The following is a 26961-nucleotide window of genomic DNA, read 5'->3' as shown; positions in this document are numbered from 1 at the left end:
ACGGGGACATGGCAGGCAGGGGACCTGGGAGTGGGGAGCAGGCGGTGAGAGTGGGGGGCGGGGTGGGGGGGGATGCGGGGGTGGGTGGCAGGGGCAGCTGCCCCGGGTGCGCCTCTGGGAGATTTTCAGTCATGTCTTGAGATTTCGTGAGACCAGCTGGGAACAGGGTAGAGGGCGGGGAGGTGGAGGCTGGGGGGCCTGAGGGGGGGGTGGTTTCATCCCGGAGGGTGGCTGGGATGGGGGGGTATGTGTGTAGGGGGTGGGGGGTGTGGGGTAGGTGAGCTTCCCAAGGGGGGTGATCTCCCTGGGGGGGAGCTCTGGGGGGGGGAGCTCCTGGAGTGGGGGGGAAGCTACGGGGGGAGTCTCCCGGGGGGTGAACTCCCCAGGGGTTGAACTCCCCGGGTGGGGGGAGCTCGGGGGCGGGGGGAGCTCCCCGGGGTGGGTGGTGAACTCCTGGGGGGTTGAGCTCCCCGGGGGGGCGCTTCCTGGGGGGGTGTGCATGTGGGTTGACAGCGGTGCCCCCCCACTCCTGCACGGCCCACTCAGCCGCTGCCCAGCAGGGCCCTCGCGAGCCTGGGCCTAGCGCGGGGCCCTGACCCGGGCAGCCCCCACCCCGGGAGGAGGCAGAGGCCCCCGGGGCCCGGGGGAGGGGCTGGGCTGGGGGCTGGACGCCTTCCGGGCACTCCTGACTCGGTCTTCCTGGGGTGACTTCACCGTTGGCGGCAGCGCTGGGAATTTCCAGGTGTTGCCGGCACACCCCCTCTGGAAGGGGCCAGGTGTCCCCATCTTCCTGGGGCCCGCCTGTGGGCCCGTCTGCCCGCTCTCGGGGGCGTCTCCCCAGGTCCTGCCCCGAGGGGCGGCAGCCTGCTGGTGCTCAGGCTCCTCGGGCCTGGGGTGGCTGCCTGGGGTGGGTGCTTGGGGGGGTCAGGGGTCGGGGGCCGCCTCTCGGGGCTGGGGGACTGGGGCCGGCCGGGCAGGCTGGTGTCGTGGGGGGAGCGCTGGACGGGGGTGAGCGGCCCCGGCCCCCAGCCCACCCTGCCGCAGCCCACCCCTCCCCCATCACACAGTGCCGGGGGCCCAGGGACACTGGCTGGAGGTGACCGGGGCGGGCTGCCGGGGCCAGCACTGGGGGAGAGGCGGGGGGAGGGCTGCCGGCTACCTGCCTCCCCCTCAGCACCTGCCCGGCCAGCGTGTGACCCAGCAGGGGACCCTCCGGCTGCGGCACCCGCCTGGGCTGTGGGTGCGAGCCCTGCCTCGTGGTCCTTTCTTTCCTTTCTGGCATCTTTAGGAGGGAGGTGGGTGCAGCAGGGTGAGGGCTCTGGCTGCAGGGAAGTCCTCCTGGTTGTCTAGCTGCTGCCCCAGAGAGCAGGCTCGCCACCTGCTTGGAGCCGCTCCCAAAGGGCGGAGTTCCAGGGTGGGGAGAGCCGGGATTTGCCGACGACCCTGGCTTCCCCTCCCTGGCTCGGGGGAAGGCATTCCTGCAGGGGAGGGGAAGGCAGGGGTGAGGGGCAGCTGGCCGGGGAGGGGTGGGGAGGGAGTGGACGGGCCTGGGGACCGAGCCCGGACGCGGGGAGCCTGTCCTGCTCTCGGCTCTGCTTCCCAGCTACCACCTTGTCTGGCCTGAGACAAGACGCTGCTCCTCTGGGAGCCTGATCTGGAGAATGGGAGCAACGGAGCCCGGCGAGGGGCTGGCCACCAGGAAGACGCGGTCGGTGGTGGGTGCTGCAGGTGCTGGCTCTCCGGTCAGCACAGCCAGGCTGGCCAGGACACAGGGGGCTTTCTCTAGGGGGAGTGAGCTCCCCGTCCCACAAGGCATCCAAGCCGAGGCTGTTGGGCAGAGCAGCTGGGGGGTCATGGGAGCCCAGGGATTAGCTGAGGGAGCAGCTGGGGGGCAGTGGGCTGCTTAGAAAGCAAGGTGGGCAGTGTGGGAGGCCCCGGAGGAGGCCCCAGGCCTTGTGGGAACTGAGGGCAGGGTCACAGAACTGGGCCGAGCCTGGCGGGGGTGGGCTGGGCCCCCTGGCGTCCATGCTCCGCTGAGGCATCCCGGGACCCAGGCGGGCCCTGTCTCCGGGGGACGACTTGATTCTGTTGGGTTAGGAGGGGACCGCCCAGGACACCCGGGCCAGGCCTGTGGCCGGCTCGCGGTCAGCTTGGAGGGGCAGCCTCGCTGTCCACTGTGGCCGGAGTGGAGGGGAGGCTGAGGCACTGGCTGTGCCACGAGGCACCCAGACGCCCAGCCTGGCCCCAGGCCAGCGGGGCCTGCCAGCCTCCGCCCACCCGTCCCACCTGCCGTTCATCTGTCTGTCCTGAGGTTTCGGGCTGGCATCCCGGCCGAGCTGGCCCCCACCCAGGCCTGTGAGGTGCCCCCGCACCACCTAACAGGTCTGGGGTGTCGGGGATGAGGCTGCCGCTGGGGGTCTCGCCCCTGCTCAGACCCCAGCTCGCCATGCCCCTCGGGTGGCAGGGCCCCGACTGGGGAGCGAGGGCGGTGGTGGGAGCCTGTGGGCGGCTGCCTCCTGGGAGGTCTGGGGCACGGCGGGGGCTGCAGGGAGTGGACGCCCTGGCCAGACAGGGACTACCGGGCTTTGGCCCCCAACTGCTCCTCGGGGCCCCTGCAGATGGAACCTGCCTGGAGAGCAGGGAGGGGGAGAACGGAGAAGAGGCCCTGAGGACTTCCTGGAGGAGGCGGCCGGTGCCGGGCCTGGCATCTTGCTTAGTAGAGGGAGGGGTGACCCTGGAGGGGGAAGAGCTGGTCCCGTGTGCCCTAACCCAGCGTGGCACAGCGGCCCCCAGTGCCCACCCGGACCTGGAAGTTTCCCGGGGTGAGCGTCAGTGCCCTGGGGTTTGGGGGTGACTGTGTGCGGTTCTGAGTTCAGCCACGCGGGGCTGGATGAGCCCTGTGCGCCCCTTGAGCCCCCTGGCCCACGGGCTCCCTGGGCCGCTGGGTGCCGAGCCGGGCCCCCTGCCCCTGGCTTGCCCACCCCTGAGGCCCCAGCCCTGCCCGGGCCTCCTGCCCACAGCCCGGTGTCTCTGCAGGGAGGGGTCCCGGATGCCAGGCCAGGAATGCCAGCTATGTGGGGAGCGCGGACGCTGCGCTCTCTTCCCCGGGAACACTGCGGGCAGGGAGCGGAGCGGGGCAGTGGCCTGGAAAGACCGCGCAGGCAGGGCCGCGGGCGGAGGGGCTGTCTCGGCGGCACCCAGCCCGCGGGAGACCCTGTCCTCCTCGGACAGATGGGGAAACTGAGTCTCAGAGGGGCCGAGCAGAACTGGAGCACGGCACCCCCGGCCACCCTCTTGAGGCTGCTGCTGCAGGTGCCTGGACTGTCGCCTCAGCCCCACGCTACCCGCCGAAGGGAAACTGAGGCCAGGGTGGGGCAGCCTCCTCGCCGGCCCTGGGGGTCGGCCCCCCGCTTCTCCAAGGCCGTCCCTGCCTCGGGCCTTTGCTCTGTCTGTGCAAAGACCCTCTCCCCCTTTCGCGCCCACCACCCCGCTCCTCTGGGCTCCTAGCCCGGGCTGGGGGCCAGGCGGCCAGCGACACCTGCTCATCCCTGAAGGGCTGCGGTAGGGGTGGGCGCCACCCAGGAAGGGCGGTCCTTCCGGCCTGTCCTCCCCCTGGTCGGGGGACGGCTGCGGCCTGCCCTCCACCCCACCCCACCAGGGTTCCAGGTTCTTCCTGTACAGCGAGGGTGGGGGAACATCTGTCCAAGGAGGCCCCCGATGTCCAGATGTGGGAACTGAGGCCTGCCGACTGCTGGGGCTGGGGAAGGGACGCCGCTTGCACCCCGTGTTCCCGCTGCCCTGGCAGAGGGCAGGGGTGAGGGCCGTTCAAGGAGGGCAGGAGGCAGGGCAGGGCCCCAGAGCCCCCCGCCCTTTGCATCGGCCTCTTAGGGTTCTGAGCCACCCTCTTCCCTTCCTGCTGTTCCACCCCTTACGCCGGGGCCAAGGGAGGCCTCTTGGGTCTTCTCTGAGCCCAGAGCAAATGGGGATCAGCCAGGCCCCTGGGACAGGGCGAGGGTTGCCCTCTCCTGGGGCAGGGGGTGGCTCGGCCCCCCTGCAGCTGGCTCCGGCACAGGGACTGCGTGGGGCTCCAGGCCGGGACCCACCACGTTCTCCTCCCTGTTTGACCAACAGGGACCCCGAGCCCACCTCTAGCCGCTGCCCCCGCTGCCCCCCGGGCCTCCCGGCTCTGGAGCCCGAGATAAGCCTGCTCTGGCCCACCTGTGGCTGGAAGTTCCGGTACCACCCCTGCCCCGCAGAGGGAGCGGCCGGGGCCGGGCACGGGTGGGCGTGGGCGCTGCCCTCTCGTATTTGCAAGTTACTTCCTGGATGAGTGGCCCGGCCGGCCGCCTCCGGCCCTTCGCAGATAATTAGAACATTCTTCAAATGCTTTGCCCGAGGATGCTGGAGGGAGGAACGACAAAGCGCCCCGGGCAGGCGCGCGGGCTGGAGGCGCTGGGGCGGCCAGCTCCCCGGGGAGACCCTGGACACCGGGTGCTCACGGTCAAGGCCATTGCAGCCGACTGAGCGTCCAGCTGGGCGCTGGGCAACCCTGGGGACCCCTGCCCTGGGGAGTCTGCCGTGGTGGGGGCCAGCCGACCCTGCCCCACAGGGCTTTGGGCGAAGCGAGAGGGGTCGAGGGCGGGGGCCTGGGGCCCCCCGGGGGGAAAAGGGGGCGTCCCCACACGCAGTGGGGGGCACGGGGGAGGTTTGGAGGAGGCAGTGGGGGCAGAGGTGCAGCGGGGTGTGGGGAGCGGAGCCTCGTGTGTGCCGTCGTCTGTCCAGTGGTCAGAGGCTTTGCTCGGGGGTCTTGTGACCCCCCAACCTGGCCAAGCCGTGGTGGGGCCTGCGGGGTGGCTGAACGCAGGGTGGGGGGCTGCCCACGGGAGCGCTTCGTCGTCCCCGCTGCCCTTCCCAGGCAGTGCGCCTACCTGGGGGTGGACAGGGTCCCTCCTGACCCATCAGAGGGGCGCAGACGTCCCCGCAGTCCCCGGCGGAGCCGCCAGCTCCTGGGAACGAGTGCCGCCGCGGCAATGTGCCCGCGCTTCTGCGGTTGGGGCGGCGGGGGCGCCCCAGCAAGGGGGCCCGGCTCCCGGAGCCCCGTGGGACACACGGCCTTGTGGACGGAGGCAGGCAGCGCCCGGCTCCCCTGGGGCCGCGAGGCTGTTCGGAGCAGGGGTGGGCAGGTGACGCCATTTCTCTCGGCTCTTTAAACAGGAAGCCCCGGCCGTGTCCCCGTGCCGGTGGGAGTCGCTGCCCTGTGCGGGAGGGGCTTTGGGGAGCTTTACCCCACGGTCCCCCTCTCCTTGCCAGCCCCACACTCAGGGCTTGAAGTCTTAGCCTCCATGGACACTTGTCACTTTCTCAGCCTTCTGTGAATGGCAGTGACCCTGGTTTTATTGATGGAGCACCTGCGGCTTAAGTGGAGGCAGGGCCCCCCAGCAGCCCCCACGGGGTGTCCCCAGTGGCCTTGTCCTCTTCTCCCCACGGGAGTCCCTGCTCCCCCTCAGCAACTACTGGGTCTGAGTTGTCTCCACCGTTCACGAGCTCACCCGTCCTCTCACTCGCTCATCGGCTCCATTCCCCCGAGGGTCCCCCCCCCCCCCCCGCCAGGCGCTGGAGCAGGCGCTGGGGGCGCTGGGGGGCTGTGGAGCCGAGGCTCGGCCCCTGGCCTGGGAAGCCCCTGCAGGCGTGGCCAAGTCAGGCTGCCTCCTCCTCCCGGACCCCCGCCGGGGATGGCCGCCCCCAAGGTCAGTCTATGTCCCAAGAGAGGTGGCTTCTCAGGTGGGCCAGGGCAGGGCCGGCTCCCAGGGGCCGTGCTGGGGGGCGCTGACTGGCTGCAGAATTGCCGGGTGAAGTGTTGGTCTCCCCAGGAGACAGGGCTGGGCCCTGGGGTTCAGAGGCTGTGTCGTCAAGTGAACGAGGGTCAAAGTGGGACCCCAGCTCACACCTGGCGGGTTTTGTTTTTTTTAGATTTATTTATTTATCCCCCCCTTGTGGCCTGCTTGCTGTCCGCTCTCTTTTTCTGTGTCTGCTTGTCTCCCTTCGTTGCATCATCTTGCTGCGTTAGCTCTCCACCGCGTGCGGGCGAGCCTGCCTTCACGAGGAGGTAGACGGGACGCAAACCCAGGGCCCCCCATGTGGTAGACGGGAGCCCACCTGATGGAGCCGCAGCCGCTTCCCGCGCCTTGAGGTTTGATGCCTGTCAGCGTCGGTGACGGCCCGCTGGGCCCCTCCCAGGGGCGCTGTCAGGTGTCAGGGCTGTTATTGCTCCCACTTTACGGATGAGGAAACTGAGGCACAGAGAGCTCAAGAACCTTGCCTGAGGTCACATCTAGGGAGAGGCAGAGCTGGGTCGATGAGCACCCCCTTTCCTGACCACTGCCCCCGAGCCTGCTAGGCGTAGCCTGGATCCTGCTAGTGCCCCGGCAGTGTGGACCTCTTGGTCACTTCTGCTCCCATCTGTCACCTGGCCGTGGTTGGAGGGCCTGGGTGTCCTCTCCCCGCCACTGGAACCCCTGCAGGCAACCCCGCCCCCCTTGAGCCCCTCTGCCTGTACAAAGACCTTTCCAGCACCCAGCAGTGCCCCCTCGCCCGGTGCTGGCTCGAACCCCGTGCCAGGAAGCCTCGCTGGCTTCCGCTGCTCGCCGCCTCTGGTCGGAGCCGGGAGGGCCCAGGCGGCAGGCCCCGGGGGCCCGCGGAGCGTCCCGTCAGCAGGGCCCGACGCCCCTGCTCCTTGCAGCGTCCTTTGTGGGCTGCACAGGTGCCAGGGAAGGTTCCTGATTTTCAGCTTTGCCCGCTCCTCGTGTCCCCTTGCCTGTGTCCTGGGGCCCCGAAACAGCACAGGGGGATGAGCCCAGGGCAGAAATCTCCATGGAAAAAGCCAGACACTGGCACGCACAGGCCCCCGCCCAGCCTCTGTGCGCCCGGCTGCTTAGGGCCTCTCCTGGGACACCTGGGCAGGCACCTGGGCAGGGGATTTTTTTCCTACTTTGGGGTGAGAGCCAGGCCCACCCCGTGAGGCACCTTGCTGAGAGTACCGGTGGCTTACCTTCCCACCCAAACTGCCAAAGATTCCAGAAGGTTCCTTGTGCCCACCTGCCTGCCTCAGTGCCAGTTATTCAGTTATTTTGTGTTTTGAGCCTGTTTTCTATACTGACAGCACCTGCAGGTGGAAGGAAGAGCCGGGCAAAGCTGGGGTGGGAATGGGCCAGGCCTGCTGAGGGAGGGGCGCCGGCAGGGTGGACGGGGCACACGGGGGGGGGGCGGGGGGGGGGCGCTGGGAGCCTGGCATGAGTGAGTGGCTGAGGGTTTTCAGCTGGGAGAGGCACAGCCCTCAGTATCCCTTACACACCCGCTCCAGGCCCGCCCCGCGCTGCCTCCACCTGAGTTCCACCCCCCGCTCAGCCCCAGGATCTGCTCCTGGGACAGGGGACGGCAAAGCTTCCTCGCCAGGGGAGGGCTAAGTCAGACAGGACAGAGGCCCCAGCTGACCGGGTGGGCACCCAGGAGGAGAGGGTTCAGAATCACGAGTGGAAAAACTCCACGTGATGAAGGGAGGCAGTTTTGAAATTACTTTTGAATTAGCTGTATCCGGTTACCCAGGCTCCTGGCGCAAGAGACGGCGACACCCCAGCTCCTGATGTTGCCGTGCCTCGCACCCAGGCACCAGCCCCACCCCCCAGCTGGGCAGGCGATCGCGGCAAAGCCGGGGTTCGCCGGCCCCTCTCGCCCCCATCGGCTTCTCCGTGCGGGCGTAGAGAAGGGCGGCGCTCTTCTTTTTTATCGGCCCGAGGCCGGACACAGCGCCCCCGTCCAGCTTCGTAAAGGGCACGGCTCCGTGGCACTCAGTCCGTTCACGCGTGGTGCTGCCACCCCCTTTCTCCAGTTTCAGAACTTTTTCACCACCTGAAATGGGGACCCCGCCCCACTCAGCACTTTGTCCCCATCCCCCCCGGCCACGCGCAGCCCGTGCTGTCCCCACGGCGCTTCGTCTGCTGGCGTCTCACATAACGTGGAATCACAGTCTGTGGCCTCTTGTGTCTGGCTTCTTTCACGTAGCGAGAGGGTTTAAGGTGCATCCGTGTTGTCGCGTGTGTGCGAACCGCCTTCCTTTCCTGGCCTGGAGAGTGCGCTATCGTCCTTGGCCACGCGTGGTTTGTCCACTCGGCTGCCGGAGCCCGGGTCGTTGCCACCCTTTGCCATCGGGAGGACTGCCGCGTTGAGCGTTCGCCTACCGGCTTTTGTTTGAACACCTGTTTCCCATCCGCTGGGGCATCCATTTAGACGTGGGACTGCCGCGTCACGTGCCAACGCCACGTTTAACTTTCTGATGCGCTGCCTGACGGTTCTCGCCGCGCTGCGCCACGGGATGCTCCCACCGGCCTGCGCGGGGCTTCCTGCTTCTCCGTCTCGGCGCCAGCTTGCCATTGTCCGTTTTTTTAACCGTAGCTGTTCCAGTGGCGCGTGGCGGGGTCTGCCTGCGGCCGCGCTTTGCCTTCCCAGGGACTGGGGACGTGGAGCAGCTTCGTGGCGTTTGTAGCTCTTCTTTGGAGACGCGTCTCTTCAGGTCCCGCGCCTGGCTTCGAAGCGGGTTTTTGCCTTTGGGCTGCTGAGATGTAGTAGTTCTTGTAGACGTGATTCTCGAGTGTTTCCGGGCCTGATGGCTCTGCCTTCGCTCCCACGAGCACACACGGGACAGCACTGCGGGCCGGTCCCCGACGGCCACATTCGGCCCCGGCCTGGCTCTGCCCTTGTGGCTTCGCCCTCTGGAGGGGACCTCGAGGGTGGGGACGGCGGAATGGGCTGGGTAGTCCCCGGCCAAGCACCCACTCCGTGTCTCCTCGTGCCAGGCACGGAGGGCTGGGGGCGTGGCGGGCCTGGCCGGGAAGGGGGAGCAAGTCCCAGGTAGGCGTGGGGGCGTGGGGGTGGAGGGGACAGCGGTGGGGGGGGGGATCTCCGCAGACCAGGTCCCCGGAGGCCTCCCATTGCAGGCCAAGGAGCTTGTGGGCGATGGGGCGCTATGGGTGGCCTTGGAGCAGGGGTCAGGTCTGGGTGCTGGCGGGGCCCTTCTGCCTGCGGCTTCCCACCCCAGCAGCGGGCGCTTGGCAGTCTGAGCTGCAGGACCTGGGGAGAGGTGTGGCGCTCAGCGTGCGGCCTCCAGAGCGGCCCTGACCCTCGGCCTGGGGGCTGGTGGCCAGCAGGGTTCCCATCGGTCTCATTTCCCCGAGTCCCTTTTCCAAGGATCTTCGGTTACTCTGGGCTGAATTCCCCAGATTCCAGCCGTGCTCAGCCCCACCCGCCCGGGCCTTGCTGCCCCATTGTGCCCGTGGGAGACCCAGGGGGGTCCCGGGCCAGATTAGCGGGCGTGGGAGGGTGGTGGGGTGGGCGGGCCGTGGGATCGGGTGTCGGCCGGGGCTCGGCGGCCCTGCGGGCTGCGGCACGTGCTGTGGGCTGAGGCCGCACGGGGATTTTCCCAGCTGGTTTTGGGTGCTCGGCCGCCCTGGAAAAACACCGGCTCATGCCACTCAAGAAAAGGGCTGGTGGCGGGGCAAAGGAGGGCCCGGGGGGCCAGGGCAGGGCCATAGCCTTGGGGCGTCCTCGGTGGTCTCCCCCAGCTCCCAAGCTTGCCCCTTCCCCAAACAGCTCCAGCCTCTTGTTTCAAAGCCAGACTCTGCTGTGAAGTCCGGCTGCTGCCCGGCCGCCTGCCCTACACGGGCTCCGTCCAGCTCGCTGCCCCCTTGCCCCGGGCGCTTAAAACCAAGCCCTCGGTGCAGCCGCTCTGCGGAAGCCTCCGGCAATTCCTTTCAAAGCTCAACTCAAGCTACGGCAGGTCCTTGTGACTCCCCTCCTGGGTATACACCTCCAGGAGTTGAAGCCAGGCACGCAAACAGACCCGGCTTCTCCCAGCAGCAGCATCCACCGTGGCCAAAAGGTGCAGGCAACCCCAGCGTGCAGCCGCTGATGAACGGGCGGGTAAAAGGTGGTGTAGCCAAACAATGGAATATTACTCAGCCCGTGAAAAGGAATGAAGTTCTGGCATAGGCTGCGCCACCGATGGACCTTGCAGACATCCTGTCGCGTGAGAGGAGCCGTTCGCAAAGGCCACGCATTGTCATTCTATTAATATGACATGTCCAGAACTGGCAGCTGTTTAGAGAGAACCCGGGGCACTGCTTGCCAGGAGCACGGGGACTGGCGGCCTCAGGGATGTGTGGTTTCCTTTTGGGGCCATCCGCATGCACTGGACTCGGCCAGCGTTGGCGGTCACCCCACATTGTTATGTGCTCAGTGCCACGGAGTTGTTCGCTCTGAAAAGGTGAGCTTGACGTTATGTGAATGTCACCCCGTTTAAAATCAGGGAAAAACGACCCGTGAGGCTGAGAACATCTGCCAGAAGGAACAGTGAGGCTGGCAAGCGTCTCCCCGCCAGCGGCCTCTGCTCCCCGGGGTTGCCAGGCCGAGTGAGGGCCCGGCGTGAGGATACAATGTTGCACTAAAGCCGCGCCCGCCCCGGGCCAGGCCAGCCCTGCCTCCTGGAGAGGCAGCAGCATGGGGTCGTCCCTTGCCCGTGGCTCTCTCATCTGGGTCTGGAGGGGGGCGTTATTTTAACCCCATTTCGTGGATGTGGAAACCAAGGCCCACAGAGGCAACGTGCCTTCCAAGGCGGCACGTGGGCTAAAGTGGCGTCAGCACTGGTGGGCTGGGCTCCCAGCCCGGGCCGGACGTGGAGCAGCCTGCCGACCCCGGGTGCCCCAGGGGGCTCAGACTTTACAAGGATGGGGAAGCCCCAGTTGTCAGGGATTGGGGTAAGCTGCTCGGAGGCAGCTGTGCGCAGTACCAGAAGGACAGCTGAGAAATCCCAGGTGTGTGGTTCCCCGACCCCAAGGAGAGGGGCGTCTGACGCCGAGAGGTGGGCAGCCGTGGGCCCTGCGGTTCAGGGGGCCCTAGGGTTCCACGGAGCTTGCCATCCTGTGGGAGCTGTGATTCCACGGGACCCATGGTTCGTGGCACTTGTGATTCGTGGCACTTGCAGCCTGATGAGATTTTGTGGTTCCGTGGACTTGCAATTCTGCAGGACTTATGATCTGAGGGATTGGCAGTTCCGCGGGACTGTGACGCTGTGGCTCTTAGGGGTCCGTGGCTCTGGCCATCCCGTGGGACGCGCAGGTCTGAGGCTGGGAGGGCGTGGGGGAGCGTGCCTTTTCAGGCTAGACGCGTGTGTGCAAGCGCGGGACGGCAGGCGCCTGTGCCTTGCTCCCTGGCGAGCGGCACTTGGCACGTGGCGGGCGCTGGGTGAACCGCGTTCTCACGGCCCGCCCCTCCCCCTCCGCAGAGCGCTGTCTTCCGTGGTGGCCCTGGGAGCCAACATCATCTGCAACAAGATCCCGGGCCTGGCCCCGCGGCAGCGAGCCATCTGCCAGAGCCGGCCCGACGCCATCATCGTGATCGGGGAGGGGGCTCAGATGGGCATCAACGAGTGCCAGTACCAGTTCCGCTTCGGCCGCTGGAACTGCTCCGCGCTCGGCGAGAAGACGGTCTTCGGGCAAGAGCTCCGAGTAGGTAAGGGCTCTGCGGGCTCGCGGGGCCGGCCACGGGGGCCGGGGCGGCTGGGGTGGCGGGCCCCGCGCACCGAGCGCCAGGCGGGCCGCCCCTGCCCGCGGAGCCGTCGCGCCTCTGTGCTGTCGGCAGCCTTCCCTGGGCCCTTGTCCGTGCCTGGTCTTGGCGGGGGGACACGGCACCCCGGGAGGACCCAGAGCTGGCCTGGGCCTCCAGGCGGCGTCGATGGGGGCTGGCCCGAGCGAGTGGGCGAGGGGCCCTGGTGCTGGGCTGGGGCCCGACGTGGGCACAAGCGCGGCAGGCCGGGGCGCGCGGTGCCAGGCAGTGGCGATGGGCACGCCTGCCTCGGCTCGCCTGCTGTGTGGACCGAAGCCTGCCGCTCTGCCTCGGGGCCTCTGTTTCTGCGTCTGGACCGTGGGGTCATGCTAGGGTTTGCCTCGTGGGGTCACGTGAGAACGGCAGAGGGAGCAGCATGTGCGAAGGCGGCACCGAGGGGCCTGGCAGCTGGGGGCAGGGCAGGCGGGGGACGCGGGGGGTGTTGGAACTGGGGGCGGCGTGGGCTTGATTCGACGAAGGGCGGTGGGCAGAGACTTGAGGACGTGCAGGCCCCCGGAGCTCCCCGAGCGGGGGGCATGCTGCCGCTGCCTGAGCTAGACGTCCCACCTCCCTGTTGCCGCAGCCCGCGAGAGGGCCTCCTGCACCCATTTTACAGAAGAGGAGACTGAGGCTCAGAGAGGAGCCCATCCGGGGACCCAGAAGGGGGCTTAAAGGAAAAAGTGTGACTTCTGGATCTGGCCAGCGTTTGCCTTGTGCACGACCCTCAGGGCAGCTTGGGGCCTCAGTTTCCTCATTTGTAACCTGAGCTCCAAGCAAGTGGGTCTGTGTCTGAGCCCCCTCGCCAGGGCCTGCACGCTGTAGGTGCTCAATTAATTGCCATGGCATGAATGAGGATTGCGAGGAGGCCTTTGTGAGGGTGGGACTGGGGACAGTGCTAACTTGGGGTGCAGGGCCAGGCGCAGCCCCAGCCGGCGGGCATGGCACGGCCTCCATGCTCCCTGCGGGCTGAGGGCCTGGGCCGCCAAGCTGACCCCCCACTGCCGGGCCCCAAACTGGAGCCGAGCCCTGCTGGGCCCTGAAGGCCAGCGTGGGGCTGGGGGTGGTGCGGGAAGTCCCGGGGGCAAGCAGGCTGTGGGTGGTGGCACCTGGCACGGCCAGGAAGGTGGCACGGCCCCTCCCTGGGGCCGACTCCCAAGTGCAGCCCCCGCCCTCTGAGCCTTTTCAGGGGCCGGCTGTGCCCCTGCAGGGGGGACCGTCGGCCTCTGCGGCCACCGTGAGCATCCTGTCCCAGGGCCGAGAGGGCGCCTTGGTTGCCGTGGTTACAGAAGGTCTCCTGGGCTGTGCGCCATGGGTTCCGTGACCGTTTCTCGCCATCCTTGCGGCCTCTTAGAAGGAGGCGGGCGGGGCGGCCTGGGCTGGGCGCCTGGGCTCTGTTTGGGACCACTGGACACGGCTGTGTGGCAGGCGACGGCCTCTCCGCGCCGGCACCCACGACTCCCGCGGACGGTGGGTGACCCGGGCCGTGGCGCCCCTCCCGAGTCCCCTTTGCTGGGCAGCACACCCGTCCTCGGCTGCTCACAGCTCACCTGCGGCCGCTGGACAGCAGCCCCGGGCTGTAGTGTGGCCCGGGGGCGCGCGGCTCCCCCGTGGGCAGGAGCAGCCCACGGCCAAGGGCGGACTCCCGTGGGGCTCCGGGGGCTCGAGACCACGAGGCCCCGGCCTCCCTGGCCGCTCCGCCGCCTGCCTCCCTGGCTCCCCCTTCCCCAGCCTGGGCCCTCGTCTCAGGCTCTGCGTCCAGGGGGCCCGGCCTGGGGACAGCCACCTGCCCCTTCACACCCTGTCCCCGCCCACTGGCCTGACTCTCACTTTCCCTTGCCACCTGCTCCCCGCAGGCCGGCCAGGCTTCTGGGCCCTCCTCGTGGTCCCTGCCCCTGACCCCGGCCCCAGCTGCTCCGGCGGCGGCCTCCCTGCGGGGAGATGCCGGTGCCCCCCCGGTGCCCCCAGCCGGGAGCCCGTTCCTGCCTGCGCGTCGGGTCCCGCGGGCTTGCCGAGTCCTCCCCCTCTCTGGTCCTCGCCTGTCCCCAGGGCCGAGCCCGGCTCAGCGGGCCCCTGGGCACTGCCCGCAGGGCCCTCCGGCTCCACCCGCTGGGCCTCTTGCTGCAGGAACCTCCGCCCCAGCCTTCCTGCCGCCTGCCCGCCCGGCCGTCCGCCTGCCCCTCCCCACCCCATCTCCCACCCATCACCAGGTCCTGATGCCCCCCCATCTCCCAGCCCCGCCCACTCCCGAGCTCATCGCTGTTGCTGGGACAGGCCGCCACCTCCGTGCTGGCCTCCCTGCTTCCTGCCTGCACGATCTGCCGTAGCCCGTGGTCCGTGGTGGCCCGCGTGAGCCCGTCACGCTGTGCCCGCGTCTGCGCCCTGCCTTGGCTCTGCCGCCTTCGCTGTCCTTCTCCTTCCCAGACCCACAAGGCCCCTGCCCCGCCGTGGCCTCTTAGCCTCAACTTGACCGCCAGCCCCTCGCTTGCAGGCGGTTCCATTTTTTTTTTAAACATTAAACTAATTTATCAGACATGTCTACATTATGTTTTCTCTTTAGTTGACTTTTTTTTTTTGAAAATTACATTTTCAAATAAAATCCAGTATCTAGACTCTGAATACTCACAAAGCCAAGTGGAAACTTCTGTTGTCATCTGAAAGTGTCGTGCTCGAGTCAGTTTCATATCACAGGGAATAGTCTATAGCTAATTGTCTTAAGCAAATTCCAATTCTAAATATTACTAGAGCAGAGTGGGTACAGCTCAGTGGGTGGGTGCCTGCCTCACACGCATGAGGTCCCAGGTTCAATCCCTGGTAACTCCTTCCAAAAAAAAATTACTAGAGATCACCACTGTTACTCTCAAGTGTTGACAATTGTCTTATTACCGGATCGTACCTGATAAATTTTCTTTGGTAACTTTTTATATATCGATAAACACAGCTGGATGGCTGGAAAGTCCAGCGAGCCCTTGCCCGCCCCCAGCTCTGGATCTTGCCTCCAGGGCCACCTCCTCCAGGAAGTCCTGCCTGACTTCTCTGACGTGGTCAAGCACTGGGTGCTGGGAGGTCAGTAATTCTCAGGTGCCACCTCGGGGCTGGCCTAGAGTGACGGGTACGTGCGAGGCACCCAGTGAGGCACGGGTCTCCCGAGTGGGCCCCCGGGTGTGGCTGGGACCTGCAGACTTGGAGGCCCTGCCCCACAGGTAGCCTAGCGCCGGCTTCCATCTGGTGACAGGCTGGGGACCCAGGGGCACGCCTCTCTCTGTGGGCGGCCACCGGGGAGGGCGGGGAAGCCCCCTCCCCTCCCGTCCCTAGGCCCCTGCAGGGCCTGCCTCTCTGGCCACCCGGCAGGGGTGGCTTCCCCCTGCTGGCTCCACCCCTGCCCCCTCACGGGGTGGAACAGAAGCTGCGCCGAGCCTCTCCCTTCCTCCGGAGCACACCGTGGCTCCGTGCTGTCCCAGGATGGAGTCACCCCCCGGCCTGGCGTCCGAGGCCTCAGCCTGCTCCCCTCCCCTCTGCCAGTGCCAGCCCCTGCCCGGGTGGGCGCCTGCACCCTGTCTGGGCTGGCGACGGCTGTTTTCTAGCTGGGGGGCCGGCCCCTCTGCTTGCTTACATCCGACTCGCCCCCGGGCTGCCTTTTTCACCCCCTCCTTGTTTCTTTCGCCACAGCCAGGCGGCGGCCGCCTCCTGGTGCTCCATCCCCCCGCCCCGTCCAGCTCAGTGCCCGCCTCCGGGCTCCCGTGCCCTCTGCCCCCACCTGGGCACTCTAGGACTCAGGCCTGCAGTCTCGCCCTGCCTGGAGCCCTCCTTGGCTCCCCGCGGCCGTCGGGTGGAGCCGGGCTCTCCTGGGGGCTGACTGCGCAGGCCGCGGGCGTCAGCTGCACTGTGACGCCGTGACCGCCGTGACCCGGTCCCAGTGGGCACCTGGCCCCGCCCAGGCCGGGCCACCCCGAAGGCAGGGAGGGGCTGAGCGCAGGGCAGCGGTGTGCTGGGTGCCCCGGGCCGGGGTGGGAGCCGGGCCGGGAGCTGGCAGGGGGCTGGGGGCGCTCGTGGGGGCAGCCGCTCAAACCTGCCGGGTCATTACCCCCTCCCAGAGGGGGCGGGGCCTGAGCGACCTGCGCTGAAAGGGAACCCCCTTAAAGGGGCAGGCCGTCCCCCTCCCTGTGCCAATTCCAGGCCTTTCCCAGCACCTGCTGCCGCTGCTCACATGCCTCTAGGGACGGGGAGCTCACTACTGCCCGTTAGCTCTTCCTTAGGGTGACCTTGTGCTGGCTTAGCTGTGCGGTCCCCGCGTGCCCACTGCTCTGCTCCCTTCAGGGGTCAAGGCCCACGGGGGCCCTCCCCTTCCTGACATTGCCAGGGTCCCCTCGAGCCTGCCCCTCCCCCCAGCCTGCTCCCTCACGTTTCAAGGGAGTGCGTGACGAGGGTCCTGCTAGCCTGTCTCTCCTGCTGGTGGGACGCAAACTGGGGGTGAATGCACCCTGGGGGGGGTTGAGGGCGGAAGGGGAGACACGAGAGTGGGGGTGAGCCTTGCATTGCAGGGGAGCCTCTTAGAAACCTGGGGCCCCCGAGCATGCCCGGAAGTGTCCAAGGCGAGGCTTCCCGAAGAGACCCAGGGAAGGTGGGAGAAGAGACCCCAGGTGGGGTGGGAGTGGCCCCGGCCAGCCTGGAGGCCAGTGTGGGGAAGGGGCTTCAGGTGGAAGGAACGGCACGTGCCAAGGCCAAGGGCCCAGGACGGGTGGTGTTTTCCAGGAACCACAGGAAATGTCAAGGGTCAGCGGGAGTGGGGGGCTGGGGGGCTGGGGGGCTGAGGCCGAGGGCTAGAGGCAGGGTTGGAGCCTGGAAGGCAAGGAAGCTTCCGAGCAGGGCGGCCCCCTCCAGCCCCCGCCCCACCCCGCCTGTGCCCAGAGCCCCCTGGGACCCGCTGGCATTGGGCACAGGGGCGGTGGCTGCGTGTGCCCAGGGCCCTGGAGCCCGCAGGCTGCGTGGATTGCCGGGTGCTGCCATCGTGTGCTGCTCTCAGCTGTGACTGGACCTGGGGTCCTGATCCCAGCTCCCGTGGGTGGCCCAGGGCAGCCGGCGCCGCCGCTGCCGCTCCATTTGCTTTGCGGGTGCCATTTGCCCTGGGAGTGACTCCCCGGGATGCACCTTGCCCGCCGGAGCCCTGAGCCCCCCGGCTGCGCGGGGCAGGGGCTCAGGACAGGCCGATGGGCCTGGAGACTCGGGGCGGGGGGTGGCTCTGTGTGGGGCACCCCGAGCCTTCCCGGGGGCACGTGGCGGGGCCTGGGAGAAGAGCGGGGCCTCCTGGCCCTGTGCACCTACTACGTGCCGCCCCTGCCCGGCTCTGCAAACCAGGTCCAGTGGGGGAACGGCCCCCGGAGGGACGAGAGGCCCTGGGGCCACAATGCCCGCCGCGGGCAAATGCTGCAAATTGGCGGACGTGGCCAGGTGCGCCGTGTACCGCCGAGCCTGGGTGCCCTCGAGACGCACCATGCGCCTCACTGGCCACCGTTGTGGCATCCATAGCGAAATAGTGATTTGCGTATTTGGCTGAACTCTTAAAATTAATTTCACCTGCTATTTTTTCCTTTTCTTGGCGTGGCTTCTAGGCCCTTTAAACGTATAACCATGGCCGGTGCCCCTCGGACAGTGCTTTGCTCCCAGGTGGCCGGCTTCCCAAGGCCACCTAGTGACCCGTCACCCCCACCCCGGCCCACTCCCAGCTGGAGGCAAGAGCAGAACAGACGTTTCCGTGGCTCAGGCCCGGCAGCCGGAAGCCCGGGGGAAGCGGCAAAAGAGGCGGGAAAGCCCCACAGTGGCCAGGGCTCTGCCCTCCGCCTTGGGGTGGCCTGCTCCCTCCCGGGAGGGGCCGCCAGGGGCCCGCAGAGGCGGCGGTCAGCCTTCTGGTGGGGCCTCCCCTGCCCCGGCCCTGCCGATGAGCTGGGTGCCGGTGGGGGGGGTCCTTCCAGCCCGAGGCCCGTCCACTCGGCCCTCGAAGGGGCCTTGAAACACACCACGACCAGAATTTTCCACCCTCCCTGGCAGGGCCCGGAAGGGAGAGGCTGTGGGGCAGGGAAGGGGCGTCCTGCTCTCGTGTGCTCGGGGCCTCTGTCTACCCCCCTGCACCGGGACGGGCTGGGGAGGGGGCACGGCCAGGACTGGGGGGGCTCTAGAAAGGGGGCGGGAGGCCCCTGCTTCCCCAGCCTCAAGCTGCCTGCACTGGGCTCTGCTCCAGGGTTTCTCCAGACCCGGGGCTCTGGGCCACTGAGGCAGGACTGAGCCCCCGGCGGGGACCCCCACCCGCAGCCTCCAAGGGCCAGGCCGGGCCCTCAGTCCAGGGGTGCCGCTGCTTGGGGAGGGTCTTCTCTGGCTGCACTGGGCCCCGAGGCCCCGTTGTCAGCCACCTTTCAGTGTCAGCACAGGCCCCACGAGGACCGGACGCGGCTCCCGGTGGCCCAGTGGGGCCCCCTCGCTGCACCGCCATGCCCCAGGGGTCCAGGAGCTGGGAGGCGGGGGCAGCCCCCGGAGGAGGGGGCGCCTCGGTGGCCCCACGGCCCAGCCCAGGGGCTTCCGCCTGTGTTGCTGCCTCGCCCGGCTGAGGGGGGAGCTGGGGAGGCCTGCGCAGCCCGGGGTCCTCGCCCTGGGGCCCGGGACCGGCTCTGCGCGCCCTGGGCCTCGGTGACCCCCTGTCCTGAGCGCCAGCGGGACGTGGCGGCCGTGGCCCGGCTCGAGCCTGCCTGCCCGGGGCCGCGGCGGCGGGTGAGGGCCGCGGCGCAGCCGGAACAAAGGCCGCGGGCGTGCGGGCGTGCTGGGGCCTGGCCCGGCTGCTCCCTGCGCTCTGTTTATGACAACGGCAGGGGGGGCGCAGCGCGGAGACACTGACTCAGAGGGCCAGGCGGGGGCCGGGGCGCGGCTGGGAGACGGAGCGGCAGGGACGCCGGGAGCGCCACGCCACGCACGCCCACAAGTGCGCCGCACGGTGCAAGGTGGCCCGTCGCCCCCGCCCCGCTCCCCTGCCCCGTCCCAGGCCTGCGGGGCCCGGGGCCCGTGGCCTCTGCGCGCGCCGGCCGGGTGCAAACGGCCCTCTTGCGTTGCGCACCCCCCCACCCGGGCCCCCTCGCCCCAGCTCTAACCCCCCAAGGCGCCTCGAGGTGGGCGCCGCTATCCCCCCCCTCCGTTTCATGGGTACAAGAGCCAAGGCCCAGCAGCGAGGTCATCCGCCAGGCCCCCCGGGTGCACCTGCCAGGCTCACAGGGCTGCTGGCCAGCTGGGGCTCTGCAGGGCGAGGGCTTGGGGCCTCCCGAGGCCCTGTGGGCACCCCTAGGCTCCCCCAAAACCCACTGTCCCCATCCCTTCCCGGCGCCCCCTGGCCCGAGCCCAGCTTCCCTGCTCTGTGCTGTGTGTTCTGGGGAAGCGGATCTGAGACCGGCTTGGGCAGGGAGTGGGCAGGCCCTGCCAGGGGACACTGGGCCACAGAGGGGCAGGCCAGGGCCGAGCGGGACCCAGGCTGGGCCCGGCAGCCCCGGGGGACACGTGGGCCTGCCTGGGTCCCTGGGCCTCAGGCCCAGCAGCACCTGAGGGCTCCCTAGAGCATGGACCGGGACCCAGCCACGGGCCCAGCCTGGGGCCGCCTGGTGGCCCAGGAGTTGGGGCCGTGGCCAAGGGTCACCTCACCTCCCTGAGCCGCGCGCTCGCCACCCAGAAACTGGGGTGTGTGTGGGTGCAGGCCTCGCCCACCCACTTCTGTCTTCTGAGGAGCTTGGGGGTCTGGGCTGGGCGGGGGATGCTCAGCTGGGGGGGGCCTCCCTGCTAGCAGCGCCCAGGCCTCCGGAGGAGACTCAGGGGCCTCCCCCCCTGCCCCCCCCCTTCTGCCCCCACCTCCCTGTCAGATCCTCTTGGAAGTGTCTGCCTGATGGCAGGCTTCCCTGCTGGAACCTTCGCGCCTCTGGTGAGGCCTCCTCTCCCGCTGCACAGGGAAACCGAGGCAGGGGAAGCGAGAGACGCTGGCCTCCCCTTTGGGGTCAGTCCCCAGTGCTGGGGCCTTGGGCAAGGCTTGAGGGCCCAGCTGCCCCTCGCCTCCCGCTGCTGCCCCAGGCACCTCAAGCTGTCCGGAGCTCTCTGGACACCCCCAAACCGTATCCTCTTCAAGTCTCCCCCTTCTCAGGCCCCACCCCTGGGAGCCCTTCCAAGCTCCTCTTTGCCTACCACCCCCCCTCATCGATCCACCTGCAAATTCTATTACCTCCCCCTTCAGACTAGGTCGCACATCTGACCACTGGCCGCCGCCTCCGTCTGGCCAGGCCACCGTCATTTACCAGGACCCCTGTGGTGGCCCCCTGTCTGGGCCCCTGCCCCCTCCTGTGACCCCTCCCAGCACCCATGAGGCCCCTTAAATGTAAGTAAGAGCAGCACTCGTCAGGGGTTTCCCATCTTCAGGGAGTAAAATCCAAAACTGTCCCAGCTTCCCGCCCACCACTCACACCACACGCGCCCCGCCGTTCCCTGCCCAGGGCCTTAGCACATGCTCTTCCCTGTGCCTGGGACACTGTTCCCTGCACATCTCATGGGTCACCTCTCTTGCCAGCCTCCCTTCCTGAGGGGGCCCTCCCCACACACACTCCACCCGAGCCCCCAGCCTCCCTCTCCCTCCACCCCTCCACCTCTGCCCCTTGCCCTCCGCCTCCGGGTCTGCTGCAGCCCGCCCCAGCCCACTGGCCCCTGGCCGGAGCGTGTCAGTCCCGCCCTGTGCCTGCTTGGCTCGGGGGCAGGACCTGGCAGGGACTCGACAGCAAGGTGGGGGGAGCACATCTGGACTCTGGGGATCAGGCTGGGGGGCGGGAGGTGCAGGGAGGGCGAGAGAGCGAGCAGCGGGCGGTGGGCCCAGGCGAGCCGTGTGGCGGGAAGCAGGCCTGTGATGCCCCCCGTCCTGCTGGACGGAGCAGGGGCTCAGCTCAGCCCGGTCAGGCCCCAGCCGTGCGGCTCGCCTGCCCCGTGGCCTCAGCCGGTCACCTGCTCCTCTGAGCCCCGAGGTGGGGCCTCAGTTAGATGGAGGAAGCCAAGGTCTGTGCAATCACCAAAAATTATATTTCGTAATAACGGCTTTATAGACAAAGAATTCATGTACCATACAAATGTACCCACTTTGAAGCATCCAAGTCAGTGGTTTCCAGTAAATTCACTGTAGGTGCAACCATGTAGCAGTTTGATGTGGTTATAAAGTCCAAGAAGAAATACTGGATTATGTTTGTAATCTGATCTGCACCTGGGCATGACTGAGTTAGGATTTGGGCGTTGAGTCCCTGCCCCTCGGTGGGGGGCGGACTCACAGATACAAGGCATGGCCAAGGACAGAGTCGGGGGTTTCTGAAGTTGGAGTTTTGATGTTGGAGTTTGATGATGAAGCCTTAAGCTGGAGCCCCAGGAAGTCAGCACACAGACGAAAGAGAAGCCAGTCCTGGGAAGAGAGGAACCTTGAACCCAGAGCAAAGCAAGCCCCAGGAGCGCAGGAACCCAGGAAGCCTGAGCCCTCGCGGACGTCGGCAGCCGTCTTGCTCCAAATAGACTTTGGTGAGGGAAGGAACTTGTGCTTTATGGCCTGGTGTCTGCAAGCTCCTACCCCAAATAAATATCCTTTATAAAAACCAACCACTTTCTGATGTTTTGCATCAGCGCCCCTTTGGCTGACTAATACAGAATTTGGTACCGAGGAGTGGGGAAGTGCTTTTGTAATTACGGAAATGCTGGAATGGTTTTATAAATGGTTAAAGGGAATTATTTGGAGGAATTGTGACATGCTTGATGGAAAAGGCCTAGATCACTTTCAAGAGACTGTTGATAACAATATGGATGCTAAAGAGACTTTTTATGATGACTTAGAAGTAAATGATGACACTATTATTGGAAACTGGAAGAAAGGATCTGTGTTTTAAAGTTGCAGAGAATTTAGCAAGATTATCTCCTGGTGTTTTGTGGAAGGCTGATTTTGAAAATGGCGATCCTGGGCATTTAGCTGAGGAAATTTCCAAAGTAAACCCAGAGAATGCGGCTTGGCTTCTGCTTGCAGCTTATAGCAAAATGCTAGACAAAAGAGATATGCTGAGAATGGAACTGTTGGGCACAAAGAAAACAGAAATTGATTCTGGAAATTCCAAGCCTCTGGAGATCAAGCTCCCCGACAAAAGTGCCCCATTGGAGGACTTAACTAAACTTGAAACTTGTAAATCAGGATTGAAGATGCAGTTATATGGGAAAGACTTGTGGAAAGTCTTGCTGTCTGATGGCTTGGACCCCTGCTCTCTGCATGCTAAACCAACAGACTTTTTGAGAGAGCTGTATGAACAAAACCACTGTCAGCCTGGAATAAAAGGGACACAGAAAGGAGATATTAAAAGAGAAACAGTTTTAATAGGAAAACCATGGAGGCTGAGATCTGGATCTAAGACATCACCTTGGGCCAAGAGAGGGACCCCACCCCTGTGTACAGAGAGGGTGACTTTGCCCCAGCAGATGAAGAGGATGGATGTTCCCACCCGATGTTCTGGGAGAGTTTTGCTGCCTCAGGGTGCAGAGAGGGTGGAGCACATTCCCCAAGGATTAGGGCGGTTAAGGTCAGCACCCCACAGGTCTGAGAGGGGTGGACCTGTCCCCCAAAGGTTACGGAAGGCCAGGTGGTCAACTCGTTGCTCTGAGAGGGTTGAGCCTGTGTGCCAAAGGTTAGGGGGAATGTTGTCTTCACATCACTGTACTGGGAGGTCAAGACTCTAACCCGAAGATTGGGGAAGGTGTGGCAATCACCCCAACACTCTTGCAGGGAGAGGCCTGGAGCTTGGTGGACACCCAGATACTTGATGAGGGTGGAACCAAGAAAGTGGCCATTGGGCAAGACTGTGGAAAGGTGGGTCCCCATACGGCCCCAAGGAGAAGAAATCATCTTCTTAAGAATGACTCTCAGACTGAAATCGAATGGAGGATGCCCTGCAGGTTTGCTGAACTGTGGAGGACCTGTGACTCATGTTTCCTTCCCAATTTCTCCTTATTGTAATGAAATGTTTATCCTATGTCTGTCCATTTGTGTATTGGAAACAGATAAAGTGTTTTTTAAGTTTCAGAGGTCTATAGCAGACAGGACTTTGCCCCAAGACAAACCATATTTCTTTAAATCGATTGTGATATGATTTACTACTTGCATTGTTATGATTTAAGGTTTTTAAAAAAATATTATAATGTCTTTTTGAAGTTCAGAGGGTGGTGTGTAGCAGTTTGATATGGCTATGAATTCCAAAAATAGATATTGGATTATGCTTGTAATCTGATCTGTACCTGGGCATGACTGAGTTATGATTAGGGCGTTGAGGGGTGGGGACTCACAGATAAAAGACAGGGAGAAGGACAGTTGAGGGTTTCTGATGTTGGAGTTTGATGCTGAAGACTTCAGCTGGAGCTCTGGGAAGTCAGCCCACAAGGGAAGAGAAGCCAGCCCCAGGAAAAAAGGAGCCTTGAACCCAGAGAGAAGCAAGCCCCTGGAAGGGAGGAACCCAGGAAGCCTGAGCCCTCGCGGACGTCGGCAGCCCTCTTGCTCCAAATAGACTTTGGTGAGGGAAGGAACTTGTGCTTTATGGCCTGGTGTCTGCAAGCTCCTACCCCAAATACATACCCTTTATGAAAACCAACCCATTTCTGGTATTTTGCATCAGCGCCCCTTTGGCTGACTAATACAAACCACCCCAGCCGTCACCACAGTCAACTCTAGAACACTTTCATCACTCCCCAAAGTATCCTTGCACCTCCTGTAAGTCACCCCCTTCCTCCTCCCCGCCCCCGCCCCCCAGCAACCACGCATCTACTTCCTATTTCTGAGGAGTTACCGTCGTGGGCATTTCTTAAAAATGGAATCAGGGAATCCGTGGCCCCGGTGACTGGCTGCTTTCACCGTGCTTACCTGGGTCAGCACTTGACCCTTGTGGTGGCTGAGTCGCAGTCCACTGACTGCCCCTTGGTTCTTTCCTGTGCCGCCACGGACCCTCGGGGGCAAGTCTTTGGTGGACGTTGTTTTCCTCTCCCTTGTTTGTACACCCAGGAGCGGAGCGGCTGGGCCGCCACAGGGCAGCTCCGTGCCTGGCCTTCCGCGGCGCCGCCGGCCGCTTTCCTTTCCTCCCGGCGGCACGTGAGCTGCCGATGGCCCCACATCCTCGCCAGCACGGGGGGTCGCCCGATTCCGGCCAGCCTGCCGGGCGCGAGCGGCGTCTCCTTGTGGCTTCGCGTGCCCGTCCCTGCTGGGGGGTGACGCCGACGCCATCGCATATCTTCTTTGGTGAAATGTCTTGCCCGGTTTTTTTTCTCTTTTTTCCTTCCCCACCCCCCCAATCGCTGGAGTTTTTTGCTGTGTCCATTCACTGTCTGATCTTCTGTGTCTGTTTGTTTTTGTCTTCTCTTCTCGTCTTTCTCCTCTAGGATTCACTGGGATTCGATCCTGGGGACCTCTGATGTGGAGAGAGGTTCCCTGTCAATTGCTCCACCTCAGTTCCTGGTCTCTGCTGCGCTTCCCCTTGACTCTCCCCTGCGTCTCTGTTTTGTTGCGTCGTCATCTTGCTGCGTTGCTCGCGGCACAGGCCGGGCTTGCCGCACGGGCTCGCTTTAAACAGGAGGCCCCCGGGATCGAACCGGGTCCTGCCTTACGGTGGACGGAAGCCCGATCGCTTGAGCCACATCCGCTTCCCCCTTGCCCAGTTTTTAACTGGGTTGTGTGTCTTTTTGGGTTTGAGTTGTCGGACGTGCCATGTTGTTTCAGAGGAGGAGGGCAGGCACAGGTGGGCAGGGAGGAAGGCTGAACGAGCTGGTTTCCTCCCGTGGACGGTGCACGCACCGGCACACTCGCTCACCTGCACTCGCAGAGCCACGCGCACGGTGCATGCAGAGCCCGGGGCGGCGAGCCTCCGTGCACTGGAGCCAGGCCTGCCCCCCGAGGTGGCGACTCGGCCCCATGGGAGGGGCCCCAGGTGAGGGGTCACTGGGCATGGGGGGCTGCTCTGCCTCCCTCTGAGCCCACCCTGGCCGGGGCCTGAGCCCAGCGGTGTGTGTGAGGGCTTGAGTTTGAGTCACACAGAAAAGAGCCAGCAGCGCTGCATCACCCCCACATGCCTGGGCCCCTGCCCCCAGCAGCCTCAGTTTCCCTATGTAGCGGTGGTCCCTGGGCACTCTGCTGTGGGGCCTCTGGGTTCCCTCATTGTGGAGGGAGCAGTGGGTCAGCTCCGGGGAGGCCGTCCTGGTGCTGGGTTGACTTCCTGCCCTGCATCCAGATGACCCCTGGCCGCCTCTGGCCCATGCACCCTCTCCCCATTGGGGGCGGCCGAGACCACCTGTGTTTGCTCACAGCACTGACTCCGGGGGCCGTGGGGCAGGGTGGGAATTTCCAGCCCCACTTGGCCAATGGAGATGCAGCCTCAGAGAGGGTCTGCGACTTTCCTGGGGCTACACAGCGGGCCTCAGGCTCCAAGTCCAGTGCTCTCCTGTCCGCTCTGTCCTGAGCCTCGGCCAGGGTGGGCAGGGCTAACGGTCTGCCCCGACCTGCCTGCCTCGGGGGAGGCGGGGAGCAGCGGGGCGGATGGGGCTGGTGGGCTCAGGGGCCGTCGGGTCTCAGAAGCCCACCTGGGCTCTCGAGGCCGCGGGTGGGGAGCCGCGTGGCCGCAGGCTGGAGCGCGCAGGCCCTGGTGCTGCCCCAGCTGGGCGGGCCCTGCAAGGCAGGGCACCCGAGACCCAAATGTGCCCCAAGACAGCTGCTGGCTTCACCCACCGCCCCGCCACCCCCCTGACCCACTGGCGCCAGACACCACGTCTAGGGCGGCCCCTGAGGGCAGCTGGCCGCAGCCCCTGCCACTTGGCTGTGCATCCCGGGCAGTCACTGGCCCCCTGGAGGCTCAGGGTTCCCATCTGGGAAATGGGCTAATCAGAAGGATCCGCTTCCTGGGTTGTCGTGGAGATAAAATAAGGTGACGTGGGTGGAACGGCCCACCAGACCTGCTCGTGCATTCTTTCACCGGAAAGAGCCAACCAAGAGGGGGGGACCAGGTGCCGACCTGTGAGACTGTGCGTGGACAGAGCGAGGGCCGCTGGCCTCCACGGCCGGACGCGGGCCCTTCGCCTATTCCCGAACGGCTGCCACATGCCGGGGTGGGGGCCCTGCCGGGGTGGGCCTGAGGCTCAGCCTGGCCGAGCAGGGAGGCGGTGGGGAGCTCCCAGGGGAGCTGGGTGGGCCGGGCCTCGGAGTCCCCAGGCGCCCGGCTAAGGCCAGCCCGGGGGCCTCGGGAGCCACAGAGGGCTGCTGAGCAGCCGCCCTCAGGTTCAAAGCCAACGCGCCCCGTGCAAAGGCCGAGTTCTTTGTCCATCTCGGCGCTTCCGCGTTTGTGGCTGGAAGGTTCCCAGGGCTGGTGCTGAGAGGAGGAAAGGACCGAGAGCTGGGACTGGCAGGGGTGGTTTGGGGAGGGCCCGGGGCGCGGTACAGGGGCCTCGGTGCCGTTTCCAGGCCTGCAGGTGCCTCCCTCGCGGAGCCGTGTGAACCCCGAGCGGGGGGCACGCGGGCAGCACGCAGCGCTCACAGTGAACAACGTTTTCCTGGTCGATTCTCCCAAACTGATGCCCTCTCTCTGCAGCCCGCCTCCACCTTGTCTCCGTGGCGAGAGCGGGTTTGTCTCGTTAAAACCAAATAAAAAAGGAATTAGCGGGAGTGGCGGCCCGATGAGTAAGCCGTGAGTAAGACGCTGGGGCTTGCTGGCAGAAGCCAGGTGGAAGCAGGGGCCTGGAGGAGGGGCACGAGGTTTCTCCAGCGTCCTCCAAAAGCGCGGGCCAGCCTCGGCGCCAGCTGCGGCCTTGGAGGCGCCCGGGCAGCCCGCTGGGCATGGGGCACTGTGCAGGCTGGAGGCCCGGGGCCTCCGCGGGGACGCCCTCCCCTGCCTTGGCTCGGGCACACGGAGTGCTGGACCTTTCCCCGCCGTCGGCCTGGCCTCTGGAAGCATCACCACTTGCTCGAGCTCTCTAACCCCTCCCGGGCGCCCGGCTCAGGGCCTGTCCTCACGCCTACTGCCAGCTTGGGCTCCCAGGCCCTCTGCCCAGCACGCACCTGCCTGCTGGACCCCGTGCCCCGTGGTCCCACAGAGAGGCCAAGGGAAGCAGCTTCTCCCCAAGGGCTTCCCGTCCTGCTGCTCCCAGCTCCTCTAGCCCAAGGTCACCTCGCTGGGCAGGGGCCGAGCCGGGGGTACAGGGGCTCCCAACAACCCATGTCGTGGGACCTTGGTCCCTCCCTCGGCCTCTCTGGACCTC

The 26961-nt window shown here is 66.0% G+C and overlaps 1 protein-coding gene across 1 annotated transcript in view; it reads left to right on the top strand.

Moving 5' to 3' along the window:
* The window catches only part of WNT7B (Wnt family member 7B), a 49477-nt gene that overhangs the window by 10619 nt on the left and 11897 nt on the right, over positions 1 to 26961 (top strand). Inside the window, exon 2 of the mRNA XM_058308931.1 lies at positions 11333 to 11559. Within this exon, the coding sequence (XP_058164914.1) occupies positions 11333 to 11559 (227 nt within the window). The remainder of the gene's footprint in view (positions 1 to 11332; positions 11560 to 26961) is intronic.

This window comes from Dasypus novemcinctus, chromosome 12 (assembly GCF_030445035.2).
Source record: "Dasypus novemcinctus isolate mDasNov1 chromosome 12, mDasNov1.1.hap2, whole genome shotgun sequence".
Classification (NCBI taxonomy): Eukaryota; Metazoa; Chordata; class Mammalia; order Cingulata; family Dasypodidae; genus Dasypus; species Dasypus novemcinctus.
Note: the sequence above shows the minus strand (reverse complement) of the source record. Positions and strands in the feature narration are given on the sequence as shown.